This window comes from Camarhynchus parvulus, chromosome 11 (assembly GCF_901933205.1).
Source record: "Camarhynchus parvulus chromosome 11, STF_HiC, whole genome shotgun sequence".
In the NCBI taxonomy this organism is placed as follows: Eukaryota; Metazoa; Chordata; class Aves; order Passeriformes; family Thraupidae; genus Camarhynchus; species Camarhynchus parvulus.
The window spans coordinates 12,514,992-12,533,684 of NC_044581.1; the positions used below are offsets into that span (position 1 = coordinate 12,514,992).

Below are 18,693 nucleotides of genomic sequence, written 5' to 3' on the forward strand. Positions count from 1 at the left end.
AGATTATAAGACCCACATCAAATACAGGAAATGTTGGTCCGGTATGAAAGTTACAGAGTGCAGCTATAAATTTTCTGAAGTTCTTCTGTGTTCAGTGGAGATCTGTATTTGTACAGTACAAAAGAAGATAACACCTGTTTATACAAAGATTTTATTTTATACACATTTACCTACAAAATATACAGCAGTTAAAAATAATGGATGGGCAGAAGACTTGCTGGAAAAAAATCCAGAAGACAATTCTTAAAGTTTCAACGGACAAAGTTACATCAATAGGCTGCCTTTAAAAGCCAGTCTACCCTGTAGTAGGGGTTACTGAAGTTGCAAGAGCTTTGCAGTTAGAGTCAATTTAAAGAGTTCAAAACATTTAAAAAGGCACCTTGAACAACTTAAACTCTTAAAACTTGACAATTTTAGCTATTCAAAAGTTACACTTTATGCATATATCATCCACACCTGCTTGTTAACACTCTGAATAACAAATTTTGTTATTTTATTGTGGCACTCTTTAGATTTTCTTCACCAAATCTGATGTTATACATTTGCAATACCAGTTTCATATTCTGACTATCAAAGCATAAAAATCCACTCAGAATGGTCAGGTGGATTTAGATACAGTACAACCTTACAACTGGGAAGATACAAGCATATTTAAGACAATTTTAAAAAATTAAAATCTTAAAATAAGTGTTTTGAACCAGATCAAACAAGGAACTATGTATGACCACAAGGAAAGTGGCTGGTGCACTATATACACAACTTGACAAATGTAATCCTTGATATATTTGCGAAGTTCTTTAACAGTAAGACCAGTTTTCTCCGGCACAAACAGTCAGTCTTCCTGCGAGCCTTTAAACCAGTTCCAAAAGAGTGACCAGGAGACAAGGACAGCTGTAATGAGGAAGTGTGCTAATAAAACATCAGGAGAATGGCAAACGTTCCTTTCAATACTCCTCATGAGAACAAGAAAATCCATACACCAGATATTTCTTTTTTTCCTCAAGATTGGCATCGATCTGCTATTTACAATAGCTTAGAAAGACACGTAACACAAATGAGGTTTCATTTTCAAGTTCAACTTCATTGCCGATTAACATACTTCACCTGTATGTTCTGTTCTAGCTGAAGTAAAAAAGTGACACTAATACTGAAAAAGAGGTAATCAGAAGTAGCAAAAGCACTGATAATGTGATAACAAAGAATTTGGATAAATATTCAAGAAAGTAATATTGCACACTTTCACTGTCAACTGTGTTAAGACTTTTACTCCCAGGCAGTGACAACCAGTCCCATTTGATTTTTTTGCTGTCATACTACCTTAAAATAGGTCATTTTTGGTTTCCATGGCAGTGGAAAAAAAATGAAGGAAGACAGCCCTTATTGAACATGAGGCCTAGGTTTCAAAATTAATTTTCCAGTCTGCAAGACAGAAAACAAAATAAATAAAGTTTAAATCCTGGAAGTTGAACCCAACAATTAAGCTTCAAGTTCAATGTTACAGGGAGAGTTTAAAACAACACACACACAAAACAATACTAAGTATTCCACATTATAGTTTTACAGACACACAGAATTTGCTGAGGTATATACAAATGCTGTTCAGAAAAACAGACTATGTGTCTTTTTGAATTATTTCCTTTTTTTCTTTTAACAAAGAAGGTTTAGGCAATGAAGCAGTAACACTTACATCATCACAGGACATATTATATTCTGCCAAAACAGTTCGGCATCGGGCTGCTATACTGCATGGATTGTGTCAAGGAAAGCAACCAACACTTGTACACACAGTAAGCAAAAACTAAAAAAGCAGTATTAGCACAGGCTCCAACAACTGCAGGAACTACACTTTTAACGTGACAAACATTATCAAAGGATACATTGATGGTGCCACCACTCTTTTATGTATTCCAGCAAAGAACAAGCCTATTAGGGTAATACAGCTAATTGTGAAAAATGGGTGATTCCAAAGTGACGTGAAAAATGATACCTAGGAAAGAAATCAGGTTAGTTCAACTGCATACTTTCTAAAACACAGAGAAAGTCACTGCCTAGATCCCTTAACTAAAAATAAAATACTGCTCCCAGCTATTTCCAAGTACTTGTGAACAATTCTTTAGATAAGCATTCAGGGTACAGTGTTTTGGCAGGCATTGTCCCAGGACACATTCCACAACAACTCCAGACAGCTTGATAGCTTTACTAAAAATCACCTCCCAGTTTCATGTGAGAATGTGTTCAGCCTTTCAGTTTTCAATACACCACCTGACTGCAGCACCAAGCTATGGAACACAGCACATTTGGCATTAGCCTGACCTTACCTTTTGTGTCTCTGGGTCTATTAACCAGTTCCAAGCCCCAGTTGCTGTGCAGACTGACACCACTATCAAAATCACTGATGAAGAAAAGAATGAGAGTCATAAACAGTATATCTCACTCAAAATTAAATGCATTTATTTTTCAGCAGCAACTCTTAAACACTTAGTTCTTTGCTCACTTCTGAGAGGAAAAGCTCTTAATTGGAAGCAGAAATGAAAATATGCAAAGAAACTTCTAATTTGTGAAACCCTAAGGAATCTATACAAAGTTCCTGGACAGAACAAGTACATCTGAAAATATAAATTCTGTCAAGTAAAAACATCCCGGTCCTTTGAAAGAACCAAAGTTATCTTTTCAAAAGGAAGTTGAAAAAGATCAATCAAAAGCATAGAGCTTCTTCTCTACATCACATAAATACTTTCTTTTCAGTATAACAGGAAGAAAAGTTAACATTGGTCACACACCCCATTATAATTAAAATAGAAAGTTCCTCTTTTATGTGAATTATGAAACAAGCAATTTGGGAAAAAACATGAGCCACTGAATACAATACTAGTTATGCAAACCTCATTTAAATATGCTTAAAACTTTCCAGTATATTTTTTTAATTATAACTGACAGAAAATAGCAATTTTGGAAGCCAAATGCATTCCTAAAGCAGGTGTGCACAAACTCAGCAGAACTACATATAAATATCTGTTTGCTCTGAAACAAGGGGGTTTGGGTGGTGCTAGTGGTGTTTGGTTTTGCTTTCTAAGTAGTCATTCTTTCAATCCCTTCATTCAAAATTGACCTCTCAGAAGAAAATATACTATTTTATGTGTTCTAAAAAGTCTGTATTCTTTGAATAGAAAAACTTCAGCAGAGGCTCAAAACAAAAAAACACAAACAAAAAAAACAAACCCAAAAAACAAAACAAAGTTGTGTGTTTCTACCACAGACCACTGATCCCAAAGCTGGCAGCATATCTGTGGAATTTTCTGCCTTCCCCCCTCCTTCAAACCTTCCTGTTATAACAAAGCTGCCTTTATGGCACACTGCTGTAACTTTTTCACCATCAATTTTATATGGACTATCTCACCTAATCATATTTTGTTTGAGTAAGTGTGGCAACAGTCTGGGAAGTCTGAGTCTTGAAGAAAAAAACTTCAGTAACATAATAAAAACAGAATAAAACAGAAACTAACACAACTTATTGTTTGAGATATTTCCAGAATAATTCAGCCTTGAGCCATTCAATTCTTAACTTCATTTTCCTAACTCTGGCTAAAATATTAGTGTATTATCCTGTATGAACTTGCTGCAGAGTGTTTGAATACATGCCACAAATTTTAAAGCAAGTATAAATAAAAATTTTTCTTTGGGTAAACTTAAATAAAGGATAAACACTGGTAAATCTAACAAGCTTGAAAGACAGACTCCTATTTATTCCTTGGAACACCAAACTTACTTCTCCAACGTCCTGTAGCTGGTTGCAAGCATGCAATGTATTCAGTAAGTCTTCTTTCAAAAGCTTTGAGATCTGGGAAAGATGTATATCAAGCATAATTAGATCTTCATCTATTTAGTCATATTTTAAAGTAGAAGATAAAAAGAATTCCCCCATGTACACCCAGCTCTTAAACAGGCAGAGAAAACCAATGCAATGATCCTTTATATGCAGCAGAAGTCCAGTCATAGTAGCTTTACTCCAAGTAAGAAGTACAGTGGTGGAGTTAATCTAAAAGCAAAAACCATTCCCACTTACAAAAAGAGAAATCAATACAGCTGAGAAATCACACTATTTCAGACATCTTTAGAAATAGTGACTTAGACTTATAGTAACTTAAATTGCCTCTCAAAACAAAACAAAAAAAAGTACCACATTTTGAAGTACTAAATATATTAGGAAACCATTACGTTCTACTATCAATATAATGGCAATTTAAAAAGTTGGCCATTTGCCACTGTTCAAGGGGTTATTGTAGCAGTGTGGCCTTGATGACTTTGTATTGTAGAGACTTTGAGTGTCATGATATATATATATACACACATACGCAAAAAATCCCACAGCAAACACTGCTCCAATGATCTTATTCCAATCAATATTCCTTAAAAATAGATCTTCCTTCTTATTGTCATCGTTCTCCCATGGTCTTTCCGCTGAAATTGCTGTTAAATCCATTTCAAGTTGATACTCCTAATTGTCTCCAAGGAGCTGTTTCACTTTAAGTCCAGGTTAGATTTACACTGCCTTTCAACAAGGTCAATATTTGATAACATTCCAGTTAAAGCTAGAATTCTACCTGAAGTAAAGTTTTAATTAGGATCATCTTAACTTTCAGCTAAAGTATCTGTCAGCATCAATGTGGAACTTAACTTCCAACTATTGCTATATTAGTTATCTCAATAAAGCAATTAAAGAATAAGCTTGGAATAAATAAATCTATTATGATCACTATGAAAGCAGTTTTCTACACTGTGAATTTATTCCTAAGTGCTTTGCAGGTGAATTTATGGGGGAAGATTACAGTACCTTGACTTCAGCCACAGAACAGCTAACTAGTCTTAATTACTGCCAAGAAGACGGAAGTTAATGGCCAGGCCTCCACATCCCTTCTGGGGAAGTTAAACCACCGCCGGCAATTGCAGCTAATTAACTTTTCCCTGACTAGCACAAACCCCTCCAACTAGTCACTGAAGCGAGAGGGGGAACACAAGGCATCACACAAAAACCTGCTATTTGAGAAACAGCACCCTGAAGGCATAAAAACAGGCTATTGACAACAAAGCTCTCGAGAAAACACTCACATAATGCAGCCACCACTGAAAGAAAATATGAAAAAACTTTTTCAGAAAAAAGAAAACGGAAGTTTTAACTTATTTTCAGCTATGCAGATTCTAAGAACCTTCTCTGAGTTGATTCCTTTGGCAGCTGTGAGTAGCAGGGCACACTTTGGGATCCCTCAGATTGCACAAGCGTAGCAACAAAGCCCTGACAACGCCGGACTATCGGTTTCTGTGGACATTGCCTACTTCTGGTGCCAGCTACAAAACACCTGCTAATTGTGAAACACTGGGCCATTTAAAAAATCTCAACCAGTCTTTGGACACTGAAAACTTCTTTCAGGGTTTTGACATTCAGTAAGCTGTAACTTCAAAGAACTGGTAAGCCAAACCATCAAGTGTCTTCAGGCAAGAACGGGCTACTTGAGATCGCGTTCTTCAAAGGCGAAAGGAGCCCCGCATCAGTGCAACGCCTAGTGGGGCTCTAGAGCTGTAAGAAACGCGTCTCCCGCAAAAAGCCGGCAGCGGACAAGGAGCTCCCAGAGCCCAAGAGGATTTTCCTCAGCTGCAACCGAGCAGCGGCACCGAAAGGGAACCGCGGGCACTCCCTCCTCCCGGGGCAGGCAGCAGCCCTCAGCATAGGCCCTCCCGCGGGCGCTGCTCTCCGGGGAGCAGCACAGCCCGCCCCGAGCGCGGGACGCCGAAGAGGCCCCGGAACCCCGCCCTAGCTCGCCTGTCTGGGCCGAGGAGGAGCGCCGGGAGCGCGGTGCAGAGGGAGCCGAGGCCTCCCGCGGCCGCTTCGTCCCGCTCCGCAGGGACGGGGCAGCGCGCTCGGGCAGCCTGGGCGCAGAGCCGGCAGCTCCCGGCGCGCCGAAGAAGCAGCTCCGGGCTCGCTCCGAGCGGCCGCACTCACCCTCAGCCTGGTCCAGGGAGTTCATGGCGGGCGGGCGGGCGGAGCGGCGCGCACCGGGCGGAGCACCGAGCACGGGCCGTTCCCCGCGGCCCCGCGCACCGCCCCGCCGGCCCGGCCCCGCAACAACGCCCCGCGCTACTCGCCCGCCGCGCCGCCCGCAGCAAGCGCGCCTCGCATTGGCTACCGGCAGCGAAGGGGCGCGGCTCGGCCGGCTGTGGGGATGTTGTCGAGCAGCTGTGTTGAACTTTATTTATTAAACAGCGGCGTCGCCGTTTTTTCCTTTCCTGCGCCTACTGACATCCTCACAACACTTGAGACGGCTGTTCAATATACGTGTCTCGGCAGAAAATAAAAGCTAGAAAAGAAGATACAATAATCTTCCTTCAAGACAGCACAGGTCAACCTCTACACTTGTTCATTTGGGGCTTTTCTACATTCCCCCCACTCGCAGTCACCAGCCAGCGCTCCGGCACGGCCAGGCTGCTCGCCCAGGCTGCTTGCCCAGGCGCTTGTGAGAGCCACTGCAGTGCACAGATTTAAAGGCTGTTTTTGATAACCGGTGCAGCAAGACTCCTCAGTAGGGCCAGGCAAAGCTAATGCAGCTACAGGCCCGAGCAGTAGGCTGAAAATCCTACACAGGCAATTCAATTGATCAGGGTTTCTGTGCAGGAGGACGGCGCTGGGGCACAAAGACCATGTGTCTCTGGGTATGGGCCTGTGTCTCTATCAGAAGGGCTGTGAGGTGCTTCCACACATCACCCCTCACCCCCATCCCCTGCGTTTGTTGCTGCAGGAGCGGTGTGGCCCCAGGGGGACGGGGTTTGTAACTGGGACAGCAGCAGCGGTGGCGGCCCAGCTGTGCTGCCAGCCCAGGCCCGGCTGTGCTCCAGCGGCAGCAGTCGCGAACTGGATGGCAACTGCCGAGATAATAGTCAGCCAAAAGTAGCGCTGAAGGGTTGGGTTTCTTTGCCGGTCGTAAGTGTCCCATGGGACCTCAGGGATCAGCCATCATGATCCCACAGCCCTGCCTGCTGCTAGCCCAGCTGGGCCACAGAGGTAACTGAACTGGTCTGTTTGCTAAATGAAAGCTTTCTGAGTTACTGAGTGACTCGATTAGTGAGTTCTCCCGGGAGCCGGGCTCTCTGCACTGCCATCTGTTTTCAGCTGACTGGTACTGGAGCCTGGATTGCATTTGTAGTCCAGTAAGCATTTTGTGTTGCTTAAAGCAGAGGCGCTGCAGTGCTCTCGAGGTTGGGATGTGGTCTAATTTCTCTCCTGTTTCCTGAACAGAAAATCATGAAAATATGATTTACAGTAATTTTGCTCTCATCGGTTTAAGCATAATTACAAAAGCATAATTACAAAAAAAATTGTATTCTAGAAATTCATACGTTACTTTTGCTTTGGTGATGGCTCACTGAATGTAAATGATGGCCTATTATTTTCTTAAGAGTGTTTGAGTCCAGCCTATTATAGTTTTGCCTGGTTAGTTTATACCAATTTTGCCAGTGAAAAAACCAGAAGAAACACAGCACTGGTGGTAGTTGGAATTATGTCTTCCATGTGGAAAGGCAGAGCACCTCAGTGGTGTTTTTACTGACTGTTGACAAAGACTATAGCAGATATTAGCACTGGAGTTTCAATGAATCAAAGACTGGAGTATGGGAAGGAGATGTTTTCTTCCTTTCTACAACTGTACTCTTGCAGTTTGTAGAACCTTAAATTAATCAGACCCCGGGAAACTGGATGCTGCTCTGAAAAAGTGAGTTCTCTGCATAGCCCTTGGAATTTCCAGCATCCCGAAAGGATCAGAAAGTTGTTATTTGCATTAAGCTATTTATATTTGTGTGAGCTTGCTGATGTGCAGATCTCCTCTGGTCTTTTACCTTGCTCCAGCTATTAGGTTTATATCTGAACAGATACAGATATCATAAAGCTGTTTTTTATTCAAACCTCAATGATTTGTGACACTCAGAGGCTGAACCTACATCAGGGAAAAAATTCCAAGATCTATAACCCTTGCTATACCTAAGTAAATTATAATTCCTTGATTGTTTCTAATGTAAAACTTCTTGGATTGTTAAAAATGTTTTGGGTTTTTTTCTTTTCCCTGAAATAGCTTTTACTGTCTACAGTACAACTCTGTTGACTAGCCAAGATAAATGAGGCAAGGCAATGTAACTGTCATCACACTACAGCTATGACTTAAATAAACTGTTTCTTAGGGTTAGTGCATCTGCTAGTAACCTTGATATCTTTTTCTGCCAATACCTGTGAAGCCTGAAAATGAGCAGCCTAAGCAAAAGGGCTGGGTGTACACTTGGATTGCTTCACAAGGCAGAGGTGGTTGGAGAACCATGCTTTGTCAGTTTCAAGTGCTGTCTCAAGTATCTCTTTTGGAGGTGTAAGGAATGCATCTTTCTGAGTTTAGCATCTTTGGTGCCTATTTCTGATTCTCACAGCTGTACTTGGAGCATAATGTGAGAGCATCTGTTGGCAGCATCTGCTATCAGAGATAATTAGGATGGGTCACTTGTTTCTTAGTTTGCTTTTCCAGCCGTCTGCACTTTTGAGTCTACATATCCTTTCTCATAATCATTTTCCTCTGAACAATCCCTCCCCCTTGAGGCAACATGTTACTTCAGAGATTCTGTGGTAATGTTGAAGACTGTTACATATTCAGTCTTTTTGCATTTACTAAACCTGTATTTTTATAAATCTGTTTACTGTAGTAAGTTTGAAGAGTATAATCCTAACTTATATTTAGTGATATAGTGATAGTGTTTACATGCTTCATATTCCTTTCTTGAGTAGATTTTGGAAGCTTAAAGCTTAAATCTTATCAAGAGACTGTCCTTTTTTTCTTCATCCTATCTTATTTTCCCTGTGGAGTCTTTTATTTATCTACAGTACTGCTGGGGTTTTTCTATAGGAGGATCCATACTCGGGACTTCTTGGTTTAGACAACAAAAAAAATCTGATCAGAAAATTCCATAACATTTTTTTTTTTTTTTTTTTTTTTTTTAGCCGGCCTATAGAAAATATTTTAAAGTTTATCCTGGACGATGAGCTTCATCAAATTGATGCATATTCTGTAGAAGAGAGAATGCCTTTTGTTAGACATCTGAACGAAGTCCAGAGGATCATCTCTACACAATGTAAGTATAATGTAGAAATATGGATTTTGTGTGTGTGGCTTGATATAATAGAAGATTCGTTTTCACTTCTTAGAAGTGTACTATGAAACTTATTCTGCCACATTGAACATGGTAAGTTATGTCTTGAGATGCTGTAAATGGTTTGCATTTTGGTAGACGCTAAAGCTAATTTGTATTCCTCTGCTCTTTTTCTGCAACTGGAATGACATTTTTTATCATTTGGGGTACTTACAGCAGGTGTGGTAAAACTTCACCATCATATTCCATCTAACACTTCAGAAGACAGGCTTCTTTTATTCAGGATAACTTAATCTCTTATTTAGCTTATTGTTCTTTACACAGCTGTAACACTAGAGGCACATCAGTTTCTGAGCAAGAAATCAAATCCAGCAATCCAATAAGAATCTGCATTTCTGCTGCTTCAATAATTTGCTATTTGTGAATGAGGCTGTGATAGTTCTTATGGACTGTGGCTGAACTTGTAGTGCTGAACTGGCTCTGCATTTACTTACTGTGCTGGATTGGCTTTTACTCAGAAATTAGGCCCAGCCACCCCCAGCCCTCTGATAACTGAGAATCTGCTGGAATGCAAGGGAATTTATTTTCTGCCAAATTTACTTATACTTAGCACAAGAAACTCCCTCGTCAACTTTTTGTTCACTTTTTTGCCACTTTTTAAAAATAGGATATGGATTCTTGCTCAGTCTTGAACCATATGTATTCAGCTTCTCAATTTTCTAGTCCTTCCCATTTAATTCCCCAGTAGAGTCTTCTCAGCCTCTTAATCCCCATGTTCTCCTACACATTGTATTTGGTTTTCTGAAAGCTGTCAGGGAACAGATGTATTCACCTGATTTTGCCTTGTTTTCAAGGCTGCTTTACTCTTTCAAATGTCACTCCTGGTATGATAATAGAGTGACAACATTGTCTTCTTTTACTGACTCTCAGGTTGAAAGCTAAGTGTTTAGAACAAGGACATTTTTCTTTGAAATCTTAGATTTATGCCAAAAACATTAGACCACAGCAAGACTCATAGGAAAACCAAACTGTTTGTTACTAACAATGCAGAGAAGCCAAGACTGGAAGCTGGATTTGTTTCATTTCTTTTGGAGGTAGTGGTGTGGAATCTGTGCTGTGGGCAGGCAAACCTTGAGAGGTGATGGGGCCACTGTTCCTGTGTGTCTGGGCATTCCCCATGGTTATGTCCCCATCTCCCTTCCTGGCTGGCAGCTGCCACCTCTCAGTGGGGCAGCCCTGAGGTGTTCTCAGCAGCTGTGATGGGTGCAGGGCACAGTGGGACAGGTTGTGCTGCTGAAACAGCTGCATTCCTGAGGCAGCTTCTGAGAGCTGGCATCCAATCCCTTGTTTGAGCTGCTCTGCTCACAGCCTGCTTTGTGCCAGACACAGGAGTAGGAGGTTTGTTGGCTTTTAAAATGATGAGCCATGTACACTGCTGGCTTGCCAGGATATGCTGTATTTCTTGCTGTATTTCTTGTTGTTTCCAGCCATTACTTTGGGCATTTGTTTGTTCAGCTTGAGATCCTATTCACAGCAGCTGCTGTGAGGGTTGTTTGCATTCAATTGTCTGCTTGTCCTGTAGGGTTAAAGTTGATACTACTTTTGCATAACAAGGATTCCTTCCAGCCTAATAAGTGCTTCTTATGAAAAACAAACAAACTAACCACAAGAACACAAATCTGATTATAGCTTTTTGCTCACATAGCTCCACCCTACACCTGTTTCCAGAAGGGCATATCCTGAAATAACATGGCAATCTCTCTGTTAAGTAAACTTTTCTTGCTTTTCTCTCTGTAGTATTGCAGCTATACCAGAGAAGTGGGAGATAATTTCTCTTGAGGTTTTTGGTTAATCATCTTCTGAGGAAAAACACTGTTTCTATATAAACACAGAATTTAAATGGATTCTTTATATTTAATTATTTGTACTCAGGTTATCAGTACCTTTATAAAACAAAATCCATTGTTAATGCCCTTATAACTGGCAATCCTGAACCCACTTTCCTGTTGCTTCAATAACTGTACTATTTATGAACCTGTAATCATGGAAGTTCTTATTGCATTCAACCAGACCTGGAGTGCTCAATTGATTCTAATCAGAAATCAAGCCTGGTCACACCCAGCCCCTCTGATCTCTGAGGACCAGCTGGAATGCAAAGAGCGTGTTTATTCTGCTAAATTTCTATTCCCTTAATGCAGAAGTCACTTCTAGCTGCTGATGCTTAATGAAGGCACTTGCTTGACACTTTTCAATACCTCTTTACTTAAGGGGAAGGTGGATGTAGCAAAAGCTTTAGAAGCATCTTGTGTAAGCAGAAAGTTTGGATTAAAATGTCCCACTGTGGCTGCAAATTTTTGCCATGACTGTTGTGATGTCCATGTACTTTAGGTTTTATTTAAGCACTGTCAGGAGGAGCTGACTGAGCTGCTCTGTGTTACCAGGCATTCAGTAATTTAGGCAAACCCAAAGAAATCTGACCTCTTCACATCTCCCTAGAGTTTGTTAATGAAGAGTGGTGAAGGAAAAATAGTATATCAGTTCTAGTTGATATGGCACTCTTTACAAAACAAATGTAGTGTGAAAATCTATAAAATATGCTTATTTTATCTATTTAACACTTTGGACTAGTCTAGCTTTTAAAAGTCTTTTCTGGTAACATATACCTAAATTCGTATTCTTACCTTTTCTAGTAGAAATCTTTACAAAATGCACTGTACCTTTAAATCAAGGTGACAGAAACTTAAGCAAATAATTATATTTAATAGTATCTAATAATAATAGTAGCTTAACCAAGTAGTGATGTAGATTCATTATGCAAATATTGCCTGAATACAACTGTATAAATATGCTTGTACTTTTGGTCTTTGGTATTCTGTGTGTAGATTTTGCAGATCTCAAAAAAATTGGAAGGTGGCTTCTGTTAGAGATAGGCAAGCAAGCTCATTTCTGAGGACTCCACTGGTGTACGTCTGTTGGGGGTATTTTTTCAACATGGCTTTAAAAGTATTTAGGAAAGATGTTTTGTTAACACAGGTGAAAAACGTTCCTGTTTAGTCTCTAGTGTCTGGCTGTAGTCTGGTGGCTTTTCCTAGTCCCACTGCCTTCCCTTGGAGTGAGATTTGAGTCCCAGCATCAAAATGGAAGACAGTTCAGGTGAGAATCCTACAAAAAATTTATTCTGTGGATTGGAATAGATTAGTGGGCTGCTCTCAGTAGAATAATTCTGAGATGTTTGCAGCCCAATTTGAGCAGCCATGTTCTTAGCATTTTTTACATGTCTAAGAAATATACTCAGGGGAAATGAAAAGGGGGGGTGAAACCCCTTGCTTTAAGGAATTGTTTTTATCATTTTTAGCAGCATTGTTAAGCAGTAAAGTAGTGAAACTTGGTGACATTCTAGTACAGTTTTGCAGTCTGTGCTGCTCCTTAATTGATTTTCCAGTTGGTTGCAGATGACTACACCAGGGGTGATTGTAGAGAGAAGCAGTTTTACCAACAGATGCAGAAAGAATCAGACACCTTCTGACTGTCATAGCTGCCACCAGCAAGGAGGAAAAGTAGATTTCTGTTAAAGGGTTTAGCTAATTCTGTTGCAGAGATGGTAATTACAAAGGTAGGTGAAACCCAGTTCAGAAATGTGACCCTGCAAATATGTAGATAATGTTTGAAGATCATGCCTATTTAATGTTTCTGGATCACCTTAAAACTTCTAGTTAGTTTTAAAATTTCTTATGCATCTAGGCAACATCTTTTGCAATATTTAATTCCCTTCCTTCTCACTGACTTCCAAATTTGATGTATGTCCTTCTGATAGTGATATGACTGGAACTGCATCAGAGATTTTCTCTTCTGGTTCATGAAATGTTGCACATGTGTAGCAGTACATAATCTCTTCAAACAAGAGTTAGAAATTCTCTGCTACTATCACAGTTTAGTGATCTATTGAAATGTTTAGGCACAGGAATCCAGACAGAACTACAGCTGCTGCAGCTGGGTTGGTTAATGTGTCTGAAATGCAACAATCATGTGGGATCATTGGAGCAGGTTGTAAATGGACTTATAATTTTTTTAAAACAATTAAATAGCAAAGCTGAGAAATTAATTTGTTTTCAGTTGTTTTAAACCAAATATGTGGTTTTGTTATGTATATGAGGCACTTTTAGAACTGCTTAAAAAAGTAGGTGTATTTCAATATTAAAAAATTAGTTCTTCCTTGACTATCTACTGCTCCACTCGTAATTTCAGGATCAGTGTGAACAAACATTTTTTGTTGGTGAAGCAAATGGAACTTGTGACTTTCATCTCTTTACATTGCTAAGAAATGTAATCTTCCAAGTTAAATGACTAAAATCAAGTTATCAGTAAAAGTCTTAAAGGTTAACATTCAGCATCTGTCCTCAGAACATATGTATTGCTAGTCTTATGTTTTGAGCTATCTTCAGTATTTTTTCAAAAAACCAGGCTACTAACAAAATTACAGTAATGTCAGTGTAATAGTTCATAATAGACAATATTCTTTTCGGCTGCATATTTCTCAGTATGCTAGAATGATGAAATAAAATCAGATTATAAATACAAATTTTAATAATTTTTCACTCTAGCACTAAAATGTGATCAAGCAGGAATCATTAACTAAAAATCTTCTTCTGATCTATATTACAGCTTCCTACTGTAACAAATACTTTCTTTTCTGCATAGCTTAAAATAGAGATCACAGATACCTCCCATTTTTGTAGAAGGTGTTTCTGATCAAAGAACACATTGTTCTGTGGATTTCTCAGAGCTCAGCATTGGACTTGGCACTTATGGCTTCTGGTACATACAAGGTGGCAACAGCACAGCAATGAGAAACAGCGACACAGACTTTTAGTTTGATATAACCAACTTCTCTTTTTTTCAGGGGATTATTCTAGAATTATGGGCAATCACGTAGAGGAACCTGAACATGAGGTGAAAATAACATACCTCACATAAGTCAGATCTCACATCTGCACTCCACTAAGTTAAATGACTGTTTTGTATTCTTGAACAGCTCAACGTAGCATTTTCCTCTTGCCCTGTAATCAGACTTCATTATTCTATCTAGAGAAAGTTTAAGTTGTTTGAGAGACGTTGCTTAAAATATTCTCCATTCAGAACTGCAGTTTAAATTTCTTTCAACGCCTTTAAATTTTAAACACAGATTCATTGCACTTCTGGGTAACAGAATTTGACCTAGTTAAAATGAGACAGCTTTGAAATAGTTCACTGAATTAATTTCTAATAATGCATAATACATGTAGTGATTCAATGTCTGTCCTGGATTGCTGCTTACGTGGCATAAAATGCACTTAACAGACTCACATATAATAATTAAATTATAGGAACTTATATAGTAATTGCCTAATTATAATTTCAGTTTCTTGTGTTGATTCTATGTAACTAAATAAAAATGCTTTTTAAGATTTATCTCTATTTGTTTCAGAACTTTTTATTGTAAATTTACAAATTTCACATATTTCCATGTATCAGCAACACAGTAACAAAAATGCAATTTCTCCTGGAGCAAAAGTAACTGCCCTGTTCTTCAGTTAAAAATATTCTGAAATTAAGATAATATCTGTACAAATCCTATTGGTTTTGGTGGAGATGTTTGTGAAAGACTTTGTGTAGAATTGGGAGTCTTTATCTTGGTCATGATCTAAAGTTAAAACTGACCAATAATGATTTGACAGGGGGAAGGAGAACTTACAGCTTTTCATTTATATTTCAAATAGAGGTCATATACTGGTTCTAAATCAAAACTAACCTCTGCAGCTACAGGAGGGCTGGGTCAATACTGAGCTTTAAACATCTCACTCTGTTATATTGCACAGACTCAACAGCTGTATTTTTCTATCTGTCTGGAGAGCTGCAAAGTCGATGAAAACACCAGTTTGATAAAGCCATCTCTGATATCTGTAGCACATCATGAGGTACCTGTGCAGGATGCACTGGCTCTCATAGTCAAAGCTCTTGGGAACAGATCTGCTGAGTGTACCAGGGCCTCACACAAGCCAGCTGATCTGGTAGGTGACTGCCTAGCATGGGAGCTGTGAGATGTGCAGTGTGCCTCTGGACATGAGACTTATTTCTATTAGAAGCAGGAAAATACTTGGATTGGTTGGAGTTGAACCCAGTAAGTGACCCTGCAACTACCAGATAATTGAAGGTATTCATTTTTTTCCCTCTGAAATATAACTTTGAGCAACTTTTAAATCTGATTTAAGCTTGCTTATACATAAGAAATGATCTGTAAATAATTGACAGGCACTAGAGATAAAAAGTTTGTGTATAAAATGCTGGCATGTCTATTAATGGGCATGTGCACCCTGCAGTATGTGCAGATATTCTTCACAAAATTAGACATGTTCTAAGGAAATATACACGTCCCTAAGGGGAATTGCTCTCTCACAGGTTACGGTTGGAAAGTGTTTGATCATATGCTAATGCTGTTGAGGATTTAAGTTGTAATAGCACTGTACACAGAAATGCATTTAAGTTAGTGATATCCATCAAAATAAAATGCAGTTCTTGGTTTAACAAGAGTTAGACTTGGAATGTTGGTGTCATTTTGTCTGTAGAACTGCTCTACAGAAAATTCTTTGATGCCCTTGTGATAAGAGGATTGTGAGATTCTCACAGGCTTCTACTCGTCTTCCTAGTTTCTTTTGAAGAGTTGCTCACCACTTCTGTTTATTTAGACTCAGACTTATTGAACAAACTCATCCTTCACCTGAAGTGGAAGACAATCTCATGAGGATGTGAAGCCATGGACAGGCACTGCCATCCACACCTTGGACCCACCTTCACCTCCTCAGCTGCCAAGCAGTACTGCTGTCTTAGGCTAGTCATCCTTTCCTGAGCTTAAACCTTGACTTGGGTGAAAGGCTGTCAGGGGCTCTTCTTCCAGCACTTTGAAATATGAAGTTTCAGCTTCATATTTCAAAGTAATTCGTTCTCTTTCTGTGACTGACTTGATCCCTTGGCACAGTACATTTAGTCATAGAAGTAGAACAAAACATAGTAGATACTACATGAACTGCAATCAAGTAGATGGGTGAGATGTGGAAAAATCTGAACTTGCAAATATTTGGCAGTGATCAAATAATAGTTGAAAGAGTGGAACTCAGCCATGCTATTTTCAGAGCAAATTTTATGTGAAAGAATCGGAGAGTAGGGGAGTATACTATTCTTTATCTAAAAATGAATTCGTTCTAACATTATAAAAGCATAAGAACATTAAACTCATCTTTAATGTCCTTAGTCTGAAATCAGATTCAGCTACTGTCCTTGCATCTGTTTGAAGTTGGTATGGGTTGAGGTGAACACCTGGCTATTTTAGAATGCTTTTTTCCCTCCCCTGTTGTGAACTTTTCCCATTCCACAAAGCTTTCTTTTTTAGTTACCAAGTTGGTTGCAATTCTTTTGAGTTACTGAAGCTCATGGGGAAACCAGAAGGGCAGCAGAAACGGTGAGGGCGGTTCAGGTTTTAAACATGAATATTCTTGGATGCATAGAATTATAGTGTTTTGTTGTAAATTAAATACTGCTTTAATGATTGAAAGTTATGGGGAAGTCAGCAGAAAAATATTGTGACATCTGCTTAATTGGATTATTTTCTTTTATTAAACACTGGTGTAAAAAGAAACTACATGTACCTCTTGACAGCTATTGATGTGCTGAGTCTGATTCCTTGGATGAATACCAGGCACAAACTCTGTCAAAACTAGTGACCTACATTATAGTCATGGATTAAATCCTTGCTTAGAACCAGCCTCAGATGACATCTGTTTGTCACAAAATAAAATCTGGCTTTAACTTTTCATACCAATTGCACTTCATTTGTCAGTTTGTTTTAACTTGTGTGCAGACTAACATTAATATCAGAGAGTTTGACTTTGTAGTGTGCTCATGCTATGATTAGTAACACTGAGGTCAGTGTGCTCTGTTGTTAATACCTATGGGACTGGTAGCTCAGTGCCTGTACATCTTTTAAAGTAGGGCACTGAATGAGAGAGGCCAAGGCGTTTGTAGCTCCTGGGCTGTGGTGCCATGGCTTTGGCTGCACATTGCTGTATCTTCTTTCAGTTACCTGTTTTCAGGCATTGCTTAAGCCTGGTGGTTTTAGACCTTCACAGTTAAAGGAGTGTCCTGTACCAACAAAGGTGGATTTTACTGTTTGTTTTAAAGCAGTTCACAACAAAACACAAAAACTATTTCCAAACAGGACTCTCAGATGCAAAGGAAAACCCTCGACCTCTTCTTTTAGCACCTCTTAAAAGGTTTGGACTTCTGGGATGTTCTTCCTATCAACCTGCAGAATGGCCACAGCTTGGAGGGACACCTGCCCTTTTACCACCAGGTGAGTGACAAAGACCTGTAGCTGTTTGGTTTAATAACTGTAAATCATTTCTGCTTAGAACCTGATGCTGACAACTACACATCTACTCTAGCTTGAGAACTTAAATCATTTAAATAATGATTTAAAGGAATTTTCATTTAAATAGTGAAAACAGCAGCCATATCAGCCTGAAAAGTACTGTTTCTATATGGAAAATAATTCCTTCCTTCCCTCCCTTCTTCCCATCCCTACCCCTTACTCAAAAACTCACCACCGTGTGTTTATGCTAGAAGGGACTAAATAACCAGTTTTTCATGCCAAAATAAAACTTTGTGAGATTTTGTGGTCCCTCTGACTTCTGTCATTCCTATCTCATTCCTATCCAGCCATGGGCATCTATACAACTGCCTGATTCTTTCCCTTTCAGTGTGGGACACCATAAGGACATAGAACACACAAAAGTGTATATCAAATCATTAGGTTTGATAATACAATAAAATGAAACATTAAGGTGGCAATTAACCTTTCACTGATGAAAGAGGGGATTGATTTTTAGATGTAAGCAGATGTGGGGAGGATGATCAAATACAGAAAGTACGACTGCCTTACCGTGTTTGTTGTTTTTTGTCACAGCCATTCATGTTAAACCAGTGCAGCACCAATGGGGAGCTAAGAAGACACTGAGAATGTTGAAGTTCTGTAACCACCATCACACCCTCTGTCACCTGCGAGAAATGAAAAATTTAAGAAGGCTTTTCCTTTAAAACAAATGCTCATGAATGTCACTGCTGCGCCTTTGTGATTTTAAATTCAAATTGTAAAGAGTCACAGAATAAAGTTGTGTGTTTTACACAGTTGCCACCAGCTTCAGCTTGTGTTTGAAATTCTTCACACTATTCAGATTGGAATGGTCAGGTCTCATCAGGCCTGGCTTTCTCTGCATGTTGGGTAGGATGGAATTTCTCTTAATTCATGGAAAGTCCCTGAGTCATTTCTGCATTTTACATTAGAGATGAAGGTGAAGACACTGCCCAAGAATTGTTGGTGTGAATTGCTGGTCTGTTAACTGACAGTTTGAAGCGATTTTATAGCAGTCTTCTGAATGTGGAATTTGCTTGCGATTGGATATTTTTAATTTTCAACTGCTTTAACTTCTATTA

General features: G+C 39.3%; 1 protein-coding gene and 1 long non-coding RNA gene across 5 annotated transcripts; one reads left to right on the forward strand and one right to left on the reverse strand.

Annotated features, from left to right (window-relative positions):
- Positions 1–2: 2 nt before the first annotated feature.
- CNEP1R1 (CTD nuclear envelope phosphatase 1 regulatory subunit 1) lies at positions 3–6,108 on the reverse strand. Of its 4 annotated transcripts, none has more exons than XR_004061068.1 (7): positions 5,816–6,091; positions 3,767–3,838; positions 2,319–2,392; positions 1,878–1,987; positions 1,688–1,742; positions 1,318–1,419; positions 3–102 (listed from the first exon to the last, which is right to left on the reverse strand). XR_004061068.1 is itself a non-coding variant. In XM_030955857.1 (6 exons), exons 1-6 carry the CDS (start codon positions 6,018–6,020, stop codon positions 1,378–1,380), a joined length of 378 nt encoding a protein of 125 aa, XP_030811717.1. In that variant the 5' UTR covers positions 6,021–6,108; the 3' UTR covers positions 134–1,377. The 4 variants fall into 4 exon arrangements, 2 of the variants coding, with proteins under 2 accessions (XP_030811717.1, XP_030811716.1); XR_004061067.1 differs by lacking the exon at positions 3–102 and adding an exon at positions 134–891; XM_030955857.1 differs by lacking the exon at positions 3–102 and having other exon boundaries at positions 134–1,419; positions 5,996–6,108.
- A 92-nt stretch (positions 6,109–6,200) lies between these two features.
- LOC115907946 lies at positions 6,201–18,386 on the forward strand. Its single transcript, XR_004061081.1, has 4 exons — positions 6,201–6,392; positions 9,023–9,153; positions 17,420–17,554; positions 18,167–18,386. It is a non-coding gene; the product is annotated as an uncharacterized LOC115907946 (long non-coding RNA).
- The last annotated feature ends 307 nt before the right edge of the window (positions 18,387–18,693 follow it).

What these genes read in the sequence shown, in the direction of transcription:
- CNEP1R1 (XM_030955856.1), bottom strand. Translation starts at nt 6,020, where the DNA reads ATGAACTCCCTGGACCAGGCTGAGGGTGAGTGCGGCCGCTCGGAGCGA. An exon ending in TAGACCCAGAGACACAAAAG is followed by an intron (nt 1,988 to 2,318) that starts GTAAGGTCAGGC and finishes TTTCTTTCCTAG; the next exon opens with GTATCATTTTTCACGTCACT. An exon ending in ATAATATGTCCTGTGATGAT is followed by an intron (nt 1,420 to 1,687) that starts GTAAGTGTTACT and finishes TCTGTCTTGCAG; the next exon opens with ACTGGAAAATTAATTTTGAA.